Source organism: Petromyzon marinus, chromosome 4, assembly GCF_048934315.1.
Source record: "Petromyzon marinus isolate PM22_M1 ecotype Great Lakes invasive population chromosome 4, UKy_Petmar_22M1.pri1.0, whole genome shotgun sequence".
Taxonomy (NCBI): Eukaryota; Metazoa; Chordata; class Hyperoartia; order Petromyzontiformes; family Petromyzontidae; genus Petromyzon; species Petromyzon marinus.
In genome coordinates this window covers 14,237,857-14,255,917 of record NC_133670.1, presented here as the reverse complement: position 1 = coordinate 14,255,917, position 18,061 = coordinate 14,237,857, and the positions used below count along the sequence as shown (strand labels likewise).

The window sequence follows — 18,061 nt, the reverse complement described above, 5'->3', positions numbered from 1 at the left end:
AAGAGAGGGAAAGGATGGAGGGAGCATGAGTCATGAACATGGCCGTGGGCAGAGCACTGAAGAAGGGAATAGGAAAAAACATTAAAAAACAATATATTCGAGGTCAAAGCGTTGGCTATCTTTTGTAATGTCCACTGTGTGTACATCTCCCTCGTATTTCGATAAACGATGAAAAAAATGTCATTGCTTACAAATGTATGCAGCGTTTGTAAATATAAATCTCACGCACACGTTCCTCTTTTGTGCGGCTCTACTTGCCACATGTTCGAGCTGTTGTGCTCCGAGAATTACAGTAGCTCTCTTTTGAATCATGTATCCACCTGCTCGCCTGCTGTGTAGGGTGAATACAAACATTGAATGAAGCAAATGAACCTACTCTTGTGAGGCAGGAGGGAGGAAAGGGGTTGGTGGGTTATTCTATATCTACTAGCTATTTTGCCTGTCCAAGGACGGGTGTATATTGCAGTAAATCTGAAATATTCAATAGAAAAATTGTTCAGCTCATGATTATTAATGAGGGGGGGTTGCCCCATGTGGAGTGACGTCACGCGCTAATGGATATTGTGGAGGGGTGCGGCATGTGGAGTGACGTCACCCCCTCATGGTTATTGGGGAGGGGTGCGGCATGTGGAGTGACGTCACCCCCTCGTGGTTATTGGGGAGGGGTGCGGCATGTGGAGTGACGTCGCCCAGACATGATTATTAATGAGGGGAGGGGTGCAGCATGTGAAGTGCACAACCTTGTGCGTGAGTGTAAATTTCCACGCGGGCATGAATATTAATGAAGGGGGGGGGCCCTCTTTTGCAGTGACGTCACGCACGGATGTAGCACTGTGCTGCGTAGATTTATTTTTTACCGTCACTTTTTGTAAAGTAACGTCATATTTCTCTGCGTTAGTGTAAAATCCACTCACTCATGAATATTAATGGGGGGGCGGGCCTCATGTGGAGTGACGTAACGCGCGGGACGGACACGCATTTCTGGGTGATTATAGTAGGTAATTTTTCCACACAGTCTACAGACCCTTTAGCTATTTTTATGAAAAACTTCTGCTCTTTCCCAGTAGAAAGTTATCTGAATATTATTGGGTCTTTCGGTAAAGTCACGTAGATAGGTTCAAATAAAATAATCAAAAATAACAGACACTACGACGTTTTGATCGTAACACAAGCGGTCGTCTTCAGGAAAAGGGGGGTTAGCTTTCAATGAAAACTGTTTATAAAGGTTTAAAATGGGCGTAGCCCAAATGTCAGCAGCCAATGATAATGTAAGTGTTCGGCAGCGAGCCCGGCGGTGGTTTGTTTTCCACCAATCACAGGGCTGCCAGGTGAAAGTTAACATATTAAAGAGAGATTAGCATAGTAATAGGGTTTTACCCTTTTATCTGGCACAAAAACTGACACCTTTATACAAGGGATCATGTTTGCAATAACCACAACACAAGTAGTCAAAATGCAAACAAAAAAGACAACTCTGATAATATGCACTGTCCTTGAATTTGATTGGTCCACACCCGAGACGGCTTTTCTTAGTGCCCAGGCTCCACTGGTCCAACACCAGTGGAGACTGGGCTCTAACGGGTGTGGACCAATCAAATTCAAGGACAGTGCATATTATCAGAGTTGTCTTTTTTGTTTGCATTTTGACTGCTTGTGTTGTGGTTATTGCAAACATGATCCCTTGTATAAAGGTGTCAGTTTTTGTGCCAGATAAAAGGGTAAAAACCTATTACTATATCTTGTTACTGGCAAATGAGGTCTCATAATGTAATAGATTAGCATGTTAATAGAAGATCGCAGAGCCGCAACCAAGGGGACGGCGCGCTAAGTGACTGTGAAAGCGCAAGTTTGAAATGGGCGTAAAACAAAACTAACATCGGAAGGTGGTAGGATGGGAACATCATAGCCAATTATGACTTAAACTGGTTGATAACGTCTTTCCAATGATTGCTCAGTTTGTACCCATCTTCTCGGTTGAAATTGTGTCTCTGTTTATATATATGGATGGCTTCATGAACGAATCTTGGTTGCGGCTCTGCGATCTCCCATTAACATGCTGATATCTCTTTAACATGCTAATTTTCACCTGGCAGCCCTTTGATTGGTGGAAAACGAACCACCGCCGGGCTCGCTGCCGAACACTTACATTATCATTGGCTGCTGACATTTGGGCTACCCATTTCAAACCTTTATAAATAGTTTCCCTTGGAAGCTAACCCCCCTTTTCTTAAAGACAACGCTTGTGTTGCGATCGAAACGTGGTAGTTTTCTGTTATTTTTGATTATTTAAGTTATCTGAAGTTAATACGGGAAAACGCAAAGGCTAGTTTCTTTATAATTACGTAGGAGTCACAGTAAATTGTAACACAACTATAATCCACGCTCAGTTATCTCTTATGTGGAGTGCACAGTATCAGTTTGCCTCGTAGGTCATTGTTTTGACTGTTTTCAATGCCAATTTGTTACCGTTTTAGCAGGAAGACTCAGTTGAGCACATTGTAAATGAAGCAAAAATAGAGTGTCACCATTTAACTCTGTGAAGCAAGGGTCACCTGTGAATTTGTTATGTACAGTACATTTTTTACGGAGTGGGTGCTGACCAGGTATTGATTAATCTGTGCCTGAATACGCTGCAATGGCATTTTAAGTGCCCTTGGGCTGGATGGCTGGTTTTATGGCATCTTTGTTCGACACAATAGAGGGTTTGACGAGCTCTGGGGAATGATAACATCACAGTAATATGACATCGGGGTGTGTACAGTATGTGGCAGTCTCAAAAGCAACTGCTTTATCCAAAGATAAAAGAGCATGCAGCATTTTTAAATGCCTCTTCACAGGTACAAGCTTTTGCGAGATGTCGATTGGCCTATGAATGGATGCCACTTCATAGGCAGTGCAAGTCATTAGCCTAACGAGAGTGTGCTTAGGTTCTGTGGTTGTTAATTTTAAGTGCTTTTGTATATCTTCTTGGTTCTTTCGGTAAAGTCACGTATAATGGAAATAAAATAATAAAAATAAAACGTAATTAAATAAAATTCTCACGACGTTTCGGCCACAACACAAGTAGCCTTGTTCAGGTGAAGAAACAGGTCTGACTTTAAATCGAAATTTAACTGCTTTTGTACAGTTTCGGTGTTTATAAATATATTTTTAATTTATGCTCTGGTCACTTCATCAATTCAAATGCCTTTGCATAGCTTACAAAGGCTAGGCATATGGTATCTATTCGATCTCACCCCTATATGCTAATTGAGAGTATGCGTGTGGTGAATGGTAGAGAACCCTTACCTAAACATCATGTGTTTATTTGGCATCTACATTTTAAGAGTACATCAGATAGAGTTTACCAGCTAACAGTACTTGTCTCCGAACCACTCCCAAGTTACAGATACAGGAGAACTCCAAAAACCTGCGGTGAATGGGCTGGACCTCGCTGTGCACCCTTTAATCCGCAACACGGCGCAACATTTTCTCCAAAAATCACCCCATCGCTGTGCCTCATAAAGTTTAAGTGGAATTAGCCGCCTATGATCCACATAAAACTCTCAGATTTCAGGATTACCGGCCCCACGGATTACGAGAGTTGCTTTGGACAGCAGGGGTGCCACGACATTTAGGACTCGCGCATTATTGATTTTTGAAGTTCTACTGTAATTCAAAATATGCTCCAACATCGAGCCACTAAGATGAAGTAAACCAAATGGATGGAGAACGTAACTTAACTTTCAAATGAGGGAGAAACACATTATAGCATCATGATGGGTGACTAATGCTATCATATGCACCGGGTGTAGAGATGAGAGGGTGATTGGTAAGTTTGGCATTGAAGTGATAAATGAAGGAGAACATCTATTAGAATTTTCAGACTTGTGAAAATGCAGTAATTTAAATAATTTTTCAAAAGTTGGAAAATGAATATGTAGGAACCCAAATAGTGAAATTAGAAAAAAAATTGACAGTTATATTTTAGTAGTTGTAAAACGTATCGTATTTTTAAAAATGTAATATCTGTCTTCATTCATAATCGTTTGGGTTTAATTTCGTAAGCACAGTGCTAACGCCATCTCACCACACAAAAAACTACGTAGGAAATCTGCTGCCGCGTATCATTTCTTAATAACGTGGTAAAATTCATATTAATTTCAATTAATTTTACTTTCGACCCAACATACATGCACACCTTTTTCAATGAAAATCTGATTAAACAAAAACTTGACCCACTTGTCATTAATTTTGCACATTGATTATTTTATAATTTTCACTTTTGCAGTTTGGGCTTGGAGATGTTACCCGATGTCTAAATTAGGCAAACGATGCGGAAGGGTCTGTAGCATTGCTATTAAAGTTATCTATTGTTTTGTAACCGTCTGCAGTGGGGTCAGTATAATAATTAAAATTTCAATTGTGTCTAAAATTGGCCCTGTGGTGAATATCAATGACTGGAATCTAAGACCATAAATATTCACTGCATATGTCAGAAGGTCTTTAATACAAAATCGCTCATTACTCCATTATTACAACCTCTTTAAAAAGATGATAGGATTATTTGAATGTAAATCTTAATATTTTAATATCTATATGGCACTTCAATTAATTACTTTAAAGGGGCTCATTAAGGATTAAAATAGAATGTCATTACAAACTATTGAAGCTATAATATTTACATTTCTATGTTACAATTCAAAGTTGCATGAATGGTGTTGTAATTATATATTTATATACACATATAGATGACACATTTTGTTCTGTATGTATGTTGAACATCTCTGAACTCCAAATGATCCAAGATTCTCCTGCCAGACTCCTCATCCACACCTGTAAACTTGACCACTTCCCCTAGTACTCCTGTTACTCCAATGGCTTTCAATCTAATCCAGTGTTAATATAATGATCATACTCTCAATCTGCAAGATTGATTGTGGACTTTCTCCTTCCTACCTCTCCCCTCATTTCACTCTACTCCACGCTGTTTTTTTTACAGTGTCTCAATATGTGGTCGCATTAAAAGCCACAGCCAAATGATATTGTATTTTACTCCTGTAAGTGCTTAGAGTTTGATAGAGATTTATACATTTTACTTGCTTCTAGTCTTTATGTAAATTAACATTTATCCGAAATGGAAGCAAGTACTGTTGATAAACTCAACAATACACTCTGTTCATGATGACAAGATCTGTTTTAGCAGTAACTGAAGGGCCACAGGGGCTTCACTAGTATATTGATACGAGTGAAATAATATTTTCCTGTCTCAATCCTTCGCTGGATTAAAGCCACCCCATGCCTTGTTGGTCATGGAGGTTGTTTGAGCATACGTCACCACAATGGTCAGTGTGGGTTGGTAAAGTTGGAGGCCCAGCACTGGTACAGGTATCATTCGCCACTGATGTTAGCCATGACATGGAATCAAACTCAGGATGCTGGTTTCATAGCCCAGTGTGCTAACCACGGTGAAACTGCATTCACTTTTAATGTTTGGAATCCTCGTGTAAACAAGGGAAATCTGTACAATCTTTGACGCTTTTGTGTTCTCCGATTGCATCCTCTGGGCAAAGGACCTGAAGGATGAGAAGCAGAAGGCACGCATGGCTGCGGGCCGTGCGGTTCTGGAGAAATGCACAATGATGCTGCTCACGGCCTCCAAGGTGTGTGAGCGAGCCCTGTTTTAGAGCTCACATGAGTACAGTTGCACTTCTTCGGACACACGACTAGCTGTTTGAAATGCTGAAGAAAGTCAAGTCAGAAATCCTCCCTCAAACATTGCGTTGAGTCGTGCTCATCTCTGCTGGTATTCCTGATCCTCCAGTGTAAATTCCACATTTCTTTTGCGGGAACAAATCTACCACTGAGAGCCACTGGATATCATTTCCACTGAATAGTATGTATTTGTTTATAACTTAAAAAAATACACACACGAAGGAATGTGGTACCAGCATGCACGGTGTTTAAATATTACACCAAGTATGCAGTGTCTGAAACTGTACGGTGCTGATTTATGTGCGTGTCAGAGTTATGCACTCTGTTACATTTCAACGGGAAAGGAAAAGACAGGTTCCACGGGTATTAATGGGGAGCTTTCACTGACCCTTTAAAAGAATGTTACATTTATATGAAATAACAGTTTATATTAAGCAACAAAAAAATGTCTCTATTCTCGTCCGCCTTGGGCATTCCTCTCAGACATGCCTGCGGCACCCCGACTGCGAGTCTGCGCGCGCGAATCGCGATGGCGTGTTCGCACGCACACGGGCGGCCATGGAGCAGGTCGCCGACATCGTCACGGACGTCGCGGCCAACGGAGAGGCGAGCGTCAGGGCCCTGTGCATCTACTCGGCCATTCGTGACTTCAAGGTGAGGGCGGTCGGTTCTGCGATAGCCACCTCTGCGGCGTTCCGCTCCGTTCGTTATTTGTGCGTCATCCTCAAACCACACAGCAGGTTTGTTTAGCTTTTAATGGAAATGGACCGTGTTCGGGAACACTGGACGTGGGAGTGAATCGCTCCGATCATCATACCCCAGGCCACGCTGGCCCAACTGTCTTTTCAACAATGAAGAAATGTAAAATTAAATTTGGGGAAACAATGCATGCAGTTGATTACTATGACTGAAGTATTTGAATAGGGAATTTAATGAAGTGTTTATACTTTGAAAGTCTCATGGCAGACGAATTTTTGAAATCAGTGTTAATGGGGCACCAGCAGCAGGAAATATTCTTATGCCTGGATTCCTTTTTGTTAAACTTATCCCCCCAATGTTTTGTTCAAAATTGTATGTCAGCGTCGCGCAATGAGGGGCCATCCATTGAGTAGGTACGCAAAAATCTGTCAAAAATTTACCCCTCCCCCCCTCCCTGTACGCACGCGGACTTTTTACACCCCCTCCCCACCTGCATACGTATACTTGACGCACCCCCCCCCACCCCCCGAATCTTATAGAACGGCCGATATTTAATCCACGCAGGAACGATAAAGGATGAATAATATTAGCGTGTTTAAGGAAACAGGTAGTCCACCGCCGGACTATCTAACTCATATTCTTTGGGTCTTTCGGTAAAGCCACGTAGATAGGTTCAGAGGAAATAACAAAAAACTATGACGTTTCAATCGCAACACAAGCGGTCGTGATCAGGAAAAAGGGGTTAGCCTCTAAAGGCAAACTGTTTATAAAGGTTTAAAAATGGGCGTAGCCCAAGTGTCAGCAGCATGGGCGGGGTAGCTAATGTTAATGTAAGGGTAGTTGCTGCTAGAGGTGATGATAGTTGTTGGTAGTGATGGTGCTGGTGGTGGGCTTCCACCAATAAAGGGAGTGGGTAGTAATGGTCCTGGTGGTTGGCTTCCACCAATTAAAGGGCTGCTAGTGGTGATGGTAGCAGTGGGCAGTGATGGTGCTGGTGGTGGACTTCCACCAATTAAAGGGCTCCCAGGTCTAAAATGGAAACATTACAGCCAGTTATGACTAAAACTGGTTAATAATGTCCTTCCAGTGATTGCTGAGTTTGTACCCATCTTCTCGGTTGAAATTGTGTCTATGTCTGTAAATATGGATGGCTTCATTAATTAATCTTTGTTGATAGCCAGTGGGTTTACAAAGTACCTTCGTCTTAGAGAAATCAATTTCGTGTGATCCAACCGTATTAAAACAATGATCAGCCACGGCCGAGGTATTGGTCCTACCTTGTTTCAGATCTGCCTTATGTTCACGGACACGGTCCGAAACATGGCTAGCCAGTGAACTGAAACACGTACACCAAGCTCTCAAGAGGAATGGATATTCAGACTACACAATCCGGAAAGCAATCACCCCAACCGTTGGGAAAGAACCATCTGAGGACCCAATCAAAACCATCACCTTGCCATACATAGCAGGGGTCACCAAAAAGATGTCCAAAATCATGAGAAAACACAAGATCCAGGTTAGATTTAACACAGTACCTAAAATTCGTGATCTGATCCCATCTTGGAAGGATGTGATCCCTGACATGCAATACTCGGAGTCTACAAACTAAGCTATGTCTGCGGCAGTAGTTACATTGGGGAAACTAAGCGACATGTCTCGGACCGTGTTTGTGAACATAAGGCAGATCTGAAACGCGGTAGGACTAATACCTCGGCCGTGGCTGATAATTGTTTTAATGCAGTTGCCTCACACGAAATTGATTTCTCGAAGACGAAGGTACTTTGCAAACCCACTGGCTATCAACAAAGATTCGTCCACGAAGCCATCCATATATACAGACATAGACACAATTTCAACCAAGAAGATGGGTTTAAACCTCGGCAATCACTGGAAGGACGTTATCAACCAGTTTAAGTCATAACTGGCTGTAATGTTTCCATTTTAGACCTGGCAGCCCTTTTATTGGTGGAAGCCCACCCACCAGCACCATCACTACCAACAACTACCATGACCTCTAGCAGCAACTTCCCTTACATTAATATTAGCTACCCCGCCCATGCTGCTGACACTTGGGCTACGCCCATTTTTAAACCTTTATGAACAGTTTGCCTTTCAAGGCGAACCCCCTTTTCCTGATGATGACCGCTTGTGTTGAGATCGAAACGTCGTAGTTTTTTGTTATTTCCTTTGCATCTATCTACGTGGCTTGACCGAAAGACCCAAAGAATATGAATTCCTGTAGTTACGAAAGCTTTAAGTTAAGATTTATCTAACTAATTTGAAGGCCAATGTAGACAAATTATTATCGAGGCTTCACCCCCCCCCCCACTTCCTATGCGTATTTACATTGTCAGTAAACCCCCCATATGCAAGTGTACGCATTTAGTTTAACCCCCCCTCTCCCCCCGCCATGCGTACGTACTAAATGGATGGCCCCTGAGATGACGTATCCATTCGGATCTCACACAGAGCAGTGCATCTCCTCGTGTTAGAGAATGGCCCATGCAACCAGATATCACGGAGCTACCTCTGAGATCTCTCCAAGTGACCTTTTGGCCCTACATCAGAGGGCAGAGCCCACCCGCTCTGCATACAGCAGTCATGTTTGTCACGTGGCAATAAAACTGATACATTCTCACAGCTGAAATTTTTCCAAATGATCCGCAGAACTTCATTTGACGTGATGGTTTTTCGTATTGTGCAGCCATTGGTGGCTGGGCTGAGACCACTGACTCAAGACACGCAAGCCTCGATTCTCGTGGCCATAACCCACACCGTCTGCCCTTCCTCTTTCCTACCCCGACGGCCCTCCAGGCTTTCCTACTTGAGGCTGGCTGTGCCGACGATGTGACTCCCCTGCTGCAGCTCATCGTGGAGCAGACGGAGGACTTCACGGACTCGCCATACACCAGCCATGAGCGGCGCGAGCGCATCCTGCAGATGGTGGCGCAGGCTCAACAGGAGACGTTCGCAATGATGTCGCTCTTCGCCAAGCAAGTGAGCCGCCCCTTGACCCCGTGGCGCCCCCACATGGCCTGCTGGCTGATGATATTGCCTGCTTAGTCACCGTGACGCTTTAGGAAGAAAAAAACCCCCATATGCACACACAGATTTTGCCTTCACGGAGATCACTTGCGATGTGCTATGCATTCTGATGGCAGGGACGTTGCTGCAGTTACGACACTGAATGGGAGCCGCGGTACATTATACTCCTGGCAGCGAAATGTGAGACCCTGTGGGATGATTTTTACCGTTTCCAATGCGGTATGTGCTGGACCAATCCCCAGACTCCTCTTAATGTCTGTGGGTAAAATGTATTGGAATTTGCAACGTTATTTATCACATGGCCACGGACAATGTGATAAAAAAACACACACGGAACGTGAAAATAATAGGAGCTATATTTATCTTGTAAGTCTCTGTAAACAATTTGCAGGTATAGTCACTCAATCAGATGCAGGACTCATGGGTCTGGAGTTGCTAATCCTGTAGATTAAGTCTTTAGTTTTTTTCCCAGCAAAATCCGACTATGTTAAATGCACTCACTTTTATATTCCACTGGTGTTGCGTGTGATTCTAGTTGTTTGCAACAGGCCTGCTTGTTCCACGTCTCTTCTGTCCCGAAAGTTTCATGCTTTACTGGCACCGATGATAATCCTGATAATGACAGACACGATAGTAAAGTAGTTTAAGTCCAACACTGATGAAGTGAAAGGTAATGTACAATATTTCAGTGTCAGTCGTAATTTTGAGTCATCTCAGAGATCGAGATACTTCATAGGTTAGGGGGCTATGAGGATGGTGTACAAATTACGGGGCACTGCAGTGGCGAAATGTTAACTTCCCTTGCCTGGTATACAGGAGATCGTGGGTTTGATCCCTACCCTGACCTATGTATATTTGAAGTTTACATGTTCTCCCCGTGGTCGCGTGGAGTTTTCTTTCGATCCTCTGGTCCCCCCCCCCCACATTTATAATCAACATGCGTTTAGGGTATTTGGCTGCTTAAATTTCCACGTGATAAGTCACTTCGTTGGACAATCATTATTATTATTATTTTGCTTCTGAAAAAGAGCTGTAGAGCTCAGTGGGCCTTCCCTGGTAAAATAAAAAAATTTGTTTGGTTTACTTAAAAAATTAGTATCGCAACAACACCTAAACATTCTTTTAAACTATTATAACAATTATTAGCCATGATCCATCTACCGCTGGATGACGCCATCAGCATCCCTCACTATCTCACTCTGCAACGATTCATCCGTGCCACGCACAAGAGCTGATCTCATCAATCATCTCCATCGCTGTGCCCGAGCCCCGCTTTATTGTTCATGATTTGAATTTGTTCTCTGATACGTGTTCCTCTTTCTGTCCCTCAGTCATTCCAAGCACGTGGCTCTCACTGCTTCTGCGTGCACATTTCAGTTTTCGTTGCATTTCCGTGTTGTTTTTCATATTTCTGCTTCATATATAGCAGCTTTGTATGCAGTAATATGCAGATATTGAAAATGTTCTTTCGGGACATTGCTATGTTGCTTTTCATTATTTTACTCCTGGTCCACCATAAGTAATCGTCCTAGGTATATATATAGGTATATATATTTAAATGTTTTATCCAATTTTTTGCTCATTTGATCTTTAGCCCAACTTTGCAGGCTGATTTGTGTAGGGTTCTTAAATTATTTCCTATAGTTGATTACTATTGGTTGTTAAAATGATGGTGTCATAAGCAATTCTGAAAATGGTTAATATCCTAAAATATGTTTATGTATTCATTTATCCAATCAAATCCAATGTTCAGAAAACTATTATTACTCACGAATTTCTGAATTCGGGTTTGTCCACAACATGTAATGATTTTCAAAGAAATAGCATTACATTTATGAAATAAACCCATTGATGAACTCACAACATTCAGTGTTCACACACAAAGGCCCATTTATCCACGTAGTTATCAGTGTCTACTGTATTCTGCCTCAAAGGAGACAAAACAAATAGAGGCTTATTTGTAATGATCGCCGGTCCTTTTGTAAAAAAAAGAAATATGAAAATGAAAAATTGCCTTGAGATGCCGGCCTCGTTTTGCTGAGGAACGCTCAGACCCTGATTTTATCCCTGCCTGTGCAGCTGCCAAGTATAATGCATGCCCACAGCTCGTGCAATAAAGCTTATGCCTGCTCAAGCAGCCGATGCGCCACAGCTCCGTTATTGCTGTGTGATGTCGGTTGATACGGAGAAAAAGCAATATCGCCGAGGGCTGGGAGTCTGCTATATCCTGCTTTGGGATATGTTTACTACATTAACAGATTTTTATAAATGTATTTGTTTGTTTTATAGGGACATCTGGCAAAAAGTTAATCTTCCTTTTATTTAAAGTAACACGTGACAGATGCGCATTCTACATGTTTGTCATACTTTATTTTGATGGGCTCGGGGGTGTTTTTATTGGATACATTTGTGAGTGTCATCGTCAAGGGGTCTATTTTGTGGCATTGTTGTGGTTTTAGACTGCCTATCGTGGCATGAAGTAGTGAGTGGTTTGCCACTGGATTCTGCATCAGAGGCTGGCTTGCAGCCAGTGCACATGTTTTTGCGGTTTTAAAAAGTCGACACAAAGATACCACAATTCCAGTAGTTGTTCTTCCTTAATCAACAGACCACATAATTCACGGAATTGTAATTTCTGTAGGAGTGGAGCCATGTGACAGAAGAGCAATGCAAATGAGCAATGACATAATTATTTAAATTGATCGTGACATGTGCTACATGCTAATGTTATTGCCGCATTAGGAAAAGGTTACGGGATTTATTTATGACAGGTTTAGGTTTCGCCTCACGTCTATCAATAAAAAAGATGTCGGTGTTATCATTCAAACGTGACTGGAGAATTAAAATATTTCTCGGTCGAGAAATGTAAATATTGCTCCATCTCCATTGATATTTTCCTTTCCAGTAGATTATCAAAGATCCCAGTAACTTACACAGCTCACTAGCGGTGTGCTCTGTCATGTTCGCGAATTTGATGAGTGTCACTGCTCATTCAGGATTTAGCATTTATAGCTTATTGACCAAACCAAGTGTCCTGTTGCTTCTGCATAATTTATATGCCATGACAGTGGGTGGCGATCCTCCAGACGAGTGTGACATTGCATGCTTATTTGTTCATTACGAAGCCAAAAGTGAGTGCGTGTGTGTGTGTGTCTCTGCCTTTAGGTATTGTCGTGTTGCGTTTTGGTCTATTTATTTAGCAGGTGAATTAAATCTGTTACGCGGAATGTATTTCTGCCCGTGTTGCATAGGACTCTGTCGTGATGTGGCGTTGTGTCTGAAGCAGTGCAGGGGCCCTAGCGGGAGAGAGGAGCTGGATGCGGCCATATCCAGGACCTCCCAATGCATGGATGAAATAAGGAAGGAGGTGAGAAACTCCGCACGCGTCGCTCATCCCGCTGAAGGAGCATTCGTTTAAGCATTATACTCGGAGACATTTTTCCTCTCCGTAAAATAAGCATACGTTTTTGGGATCTGTACTCTTAAACTGTATTTGTTATCTGTAAAATGTCAAAGATGGTCCTTTGATGGAACATAAAAGGTGTATAAATAAATAATTGGTTGCTACATATACAGAGTTTACAGATTTTACATTCCAGTATCGAATTTCCAGAAAATGTAACGAGTATTTTGCTTGCAGTGGCAATGCGATGCTTTTGTTTGATGGGGGTAGGGTTTGTGACGGGCGCCCCTGCACAGAGTCGTGTATCACTACCCCGTTGTCTCTGGTGGAATAGCTCATGACACATAGTGGCACAAAGGTGTGTCACAAATCTACGTGGAACGACATGGAAATTATGGGTCACCACATAACGACTTCACGTCACCGCAACCCTGCATTACGACCATTCGCTGCCAGTCATATCCCCTTTGTATGTGTGAATGCATGTCCAGTCTTGACACATCTTCATTTTACCACCAACCCTACAAAGTTTTGTAATATTTGTGAAATTCGTTTTGTCATCAAACAGACTAAGCGCCAACATCCAGTCATAGCTGAGCATTGTGGATTGCGCATTTGAGAATTTAGACACTTTTTAACCTGTGTTTGATCGGCCCGGGTAATGTTGCAGCAGGGTGATTTAAAATACTCGTGGTGGTCGACTCAGTTCATCGTCCCTTAGTTTTGATAAAATCGACACAGCTTTGTAGGAAATCAACAGTGGTTTACCTGTATAGAGCCGAATCCCTGTCATGAGAATGTGGAATTTCTACCACTGGCTTAAGACCATCGCCAGAGATTAACAGTTCCTGTTGTTGGATAAAATGTTTTTTTTTAGTTAGGTGGTGGAAAAAAAATTATGTCGTAAACCCTCTTCAACCCCACACAGCCAATTAATATAGCGTTACGTGAATCAAATGTGGCCAAATTTATTACTGCTTCAGCAGCACCACTGGTGGTGTTGTTGGAGAGTTATCTCACAACCTTTAAACGGGTGCGACGTTCCGCTGGAAACTACACCTGTCATCCTCAGATTGTTAACAGAAGGTCTGACCCCGAATCAAAGCCCTTCCTGATCCAGGTCCTTAAGTAGATGCCACGACGTCATTGGCACATTCATGCACGTGGTCTCGTACATTCATTACAGTTGATTGCTAGTCGGTTGGTTGTGATTGTCACAGTGTTGATTGTTTTGTCATTCTCTCGCCGCCTTCTAGCTGCACGTAACAGCCGTTGAAGTGGCCGCTGAGAGTCTCCGTGCAAACGGTGATCACGCACTGCTCCGAGCCCTCAAGACGGCTGGCGCCGATGGAAACCTGGAGCTGACATCAGAGTTTGCGGCTCGGTTGCATGAGCTGCGAGAGCAGCTCTTGGAGGTATGAGCATGGAATGCATACGCTCGTTCACCCACCTGCACCGGCAGGCCATCGCGTGTTTGCTCTATTATGCCTGGTGGATGGCCCTGTACACACGTACACATACACATGCACACACGGGCTCACTTGGGTCAACTGGCTAGTTATGCTCCATACACTTGTACCCACGCATTCCCGCACGCACTCACAGACACCCAACATGCGCTCATTAATTCTCAGTGAAATAATTAAAACTGACAACCATGCATTCCTTCTCACATCCCTGATATATACATTAATGAGCCATTCATATAGAGCTTCATTCAGTCACAAAGGAGCCACATTTTTGACATGTTAATGTATGATATTTAAAGCTGCAACAATGTTTTTGAACCGTGCATGCAAATGCAAAATAATTTGGCTAATTGCTTTTTGGTTATGTGCGTTGTGCATAACAACGTTTTTAAAACTCCCATCCATCTTTCAGACATCGCAACTTCTAAGGCATGTGTCTGGCATGGAGCCACTGGAGATCACGTGTGCACATGCCGAGAATACCTTCCGTGCCATCGGACCACAGGTATGAATCAAGATCAATCCCGACAAAATGAACGCCTAGGTTTGACCAGCATGTTTGGTCAAGTTGGCATGCGTTCTTGAAGTCCACCGTTGAAATGAATTACTTCTCTGCATGTGGCCATTGTTTACGCAGTTGATCGAATGGAGACTAGAAGCAGGCAGCTGTATACAAAATCAAAGAGAGTGTTTTTGCCCTGGAGCTCTGGGAGATCAGCCAGTTCTCTCCCATGTGCGGTTTGTGATGTTACACTCTATTTGTAACAGTTGGAATGGCAGCCACACGTGTGTGTACTTGTCAATTTCACAGATTTACTTCTGTTTTCTGCTCAAGGTGAGGCTCACATGTATTAATGAAGAGCCTTGCCATGCAGCCTCCATCGCCACTGGGATGCTTGATTTACTGTTGCGGGATATCAAACGGTCAATTCTCATAGCCTGAAAGCCGTCAGCTCACAGATCCAGATGAGTGAAACAGTGTAAATAAGTGATAATGCACACTCATCCACAACATCTTACGAGCTAACTGTTGTACGTGGGAAATCTCATAACGAGAGAAATATATTTTTTTCTCAATTTGCAGGAATATTTATTGCCCTTTGTTTACCTTTCCAATGATTTTAAAGGTCACCGGATTGTATTGACTTATTAGCCGTAATATAAAGGCGATATCGAATCAGGAAGAGCTGTTTGCCAGGCAGAAACATGAATTGGGCACAACATTAGTCAGGAATCCAGGTGTGAGTAGTTGCGTTGTTTTCATCAAAATTATACTCTCATTTCATTGACCCTCGAAATATGATGGGCTGAGTCAACCCCAGAAAGGATTTGAACTCACAACCTTCTGATGCGATTTGGGAGTTCCAACCACCGTGCCACCTGGATTATTTGTGTAAAGCTCCATGTTAAGTATTTCCAGCAATGACATTGGTGAGCAAATATGCATGAATTAAAACAAAACCATGATCACATTTTGTCATCCATAAAATTTTTGTATATTCCATCCCTCTGCCTCAAGTCTGTATAGGATCCAGAGATTCCTTCATATATTGAGTTCCGCCGTTGAGCTCTTAGCTGCCTGTTGTGCTTAAAACCAACAGAGACCCATCTTGCATTTTGCCCCAGAGTGACCGGCATCACTCCAATGCATTCCATTGTTCAATGACTGCGGTTGATGTGTTCTCGATATGTATTCGTATCATGTTGTGTATTATACTACAAAGCAAACATGTATTGCTTATTGAAAGTGTGTGCTTAGAATGATGCATGCACTGTTGCATATTTCATGTGCACCCACTTGTGTCTACTCAAATCAGTTTTTTTCCTTGTGAAGAAATTGGATTGTTTTGATTTTGATCTCGCATTTTGGCAAATTTTTATATGTGTGTGCAGTTGCGTGTGTAAACACTGTACATGTGTTTGCCTCCAAGACATGCTTGTACATGCATGTTTGTTCTTGACAGTGTGTATGGTTATACAGTGAATGTGTATGTGAAAGTAATCTTGGCTGTTTTACCCGTGATGTGCTGTCTCCCACACAAGGAGGCTCGTGTCTCCTTAGTAAGGTTGAAGGACATGCAGTTGCTTCTACCGTAACCAGTAAATACGTTTTTTAAACTGTCTTAGTTGTTGTAACAGGGTGTATGCGTGTTCCCGTGTGTGTACGTTAAAGGTACATTTTACTCTTTGCACTTTCCTCACTTCTCGCCGTAAATTAAATTCTAAAACAGCATGGACCTTTGTAACCCTAGACCTACTTAATGTGGAATTGGCTTTTTATGAACCAAGGTCAGCAGAGCTTATATCTACAGCGTCTATCGACTACAGCATTAGGTCGTTTTACGCGTTCTTCTCTGCCAATATTTGTCAAATCGTGAATGGAACGATACGTAACAATGTGAAGCCATTGTAACGATATTGTAAATTTAATAATGTCATATCAAAGTTCAGACTCTGATTGAATTGTACGGCCGTTTTAGACTAATCGGGATGGTCGTACGGCTGTGAGCGATCGTGGCTATTTGGGAAAAAGCTTGATGCTCATAGGATCGGATTTATACTTCTTGCCTTTGGTGCATTTGGTTTTAATAATGTATCCAATTGTAAGAATATTTCCATGGCATCTTTCACTGTTATATGTGCCCGGTCATTGTGGCTGTGGTTATTATAATAGTTGATGTCTCGTCTATATTAGTGGATGTAGTTTTTTTCTTGTACGGCATCTAGAGATGCTCCATGTAGTCCAAAGTCTTCTTATTAATCTGCTTTAAAAACATTTGTGTAAGGTATATACACATATATATAGAGAGAGAGGCAACTGTTTTACTGTACTTGGTGAGATTGTTGGTACGTGTCTCTATACATAAAAAGATCACCGGTAAAAGACGATAGCTTTTTTACTCAACTTGCATTCTTTTTCCCTCACATCGTTTCCCATAATTTCCTTCCTCTTTGCCGATAAAACAATTTACTTGCATTTATGTTGCAGTGAGACGCCCAAGCGTGGTAGACCTTGCTTTTTGTGCAGCACAATGAGGTAGTGCCATGTAGGTGGGCCCTGTAGACGGATGCACAGCAATAAGAGTTCACCGTGCTCGTGAATACGCTGTGCGTGACCAACTGCTGTCTGCTGACTGCCTCCCCCTGTTCAAGTCCAAGCTTTAATACTATACTCCTTCCCTCTGCTTATAGCTGACCGATTCTCTCAATCCCCTGCTCTCGTTCTTAAGTCAACGCAACGATGTCGTCTTCATTTCCTCCCCACCTCATACACTTTGCCTCATACCCAAAATAAGGTGTTCTTCTTGTAAAGCTAGGAGGGAAAAATCGTGCACATGCATTGCTTCTGTAACACTACCCAACAATGCATTTGCCCTCGGAAATTTTCATTAGCAATAATTAGGTTTCGAGTTGCATAATGAGACGTTACACAGCGCATGACGGGTGACATCACGAGATGCTGTCCTATGTAATGGTGTCATCATCACGAGGTGGGGTGAGAGGCGAGGATGCCTCACGCAGCTATGTGAAAACGCCATTGTGAATCATTTTCATGCTGCGTTTGTCTTCTAGAGTTTTGGGCAACAACACTAACGTTTCGTAAATATATATCGGGTGTGTTTATGAGAGTTGTTGTGCCCTCTTCTTTTTAACAGACAGATGAACAGTTAGACGAACAGAGCTAATACATGTATCACTTCAACCTTAAAATGGAAGAAAAAAATCCCTCATCTTTCTTGGACTATAACTC

At 42.4% G+C, this 18,061-nt stretch overlaps 1 protein-coding gene across 2 annotated transcripts in view; it reads left to right on the top strand.

Moving 5' to 3' along the window:
• The window catches only part of CTNNAL1 (catenin alpha like 1), a 111,736-nt gene that overhangs the window by 56,268 nt on the left and 37,407 nt on the right, over nt 1-18,061 (top strand). Inside the window, exons 5-10 of one of the 2 annotated variants that reach the window (XM_032946074.2) lie at nt 5,553-5,642; nt 6,178-6,348; nt 9,208-9,390; nt 12,722-12,805; nt 14,098-14,256; nt 14,723-14,815. In XM_032946074.2, the coding sequence (XP_032801965.1) occupies nt 5,553-5,642; nt 6,178-6,348; nt 9,208-9,390; nt 12,722-12,805; nt 14,098-14,256; nt 14,723-14,815 (780 nt within the window). The remainder of the gene's footprint in view (nt 1-5,552; nt 5,643-6,177; nt 6,349-9,207; nt 9,391-12,721; nt 12,806-14,097; nt 14,257-14,722; nt 14,816-18,061) is intronic. The other variant, XM_032946075.2, reaches the window with a different exon arrangement.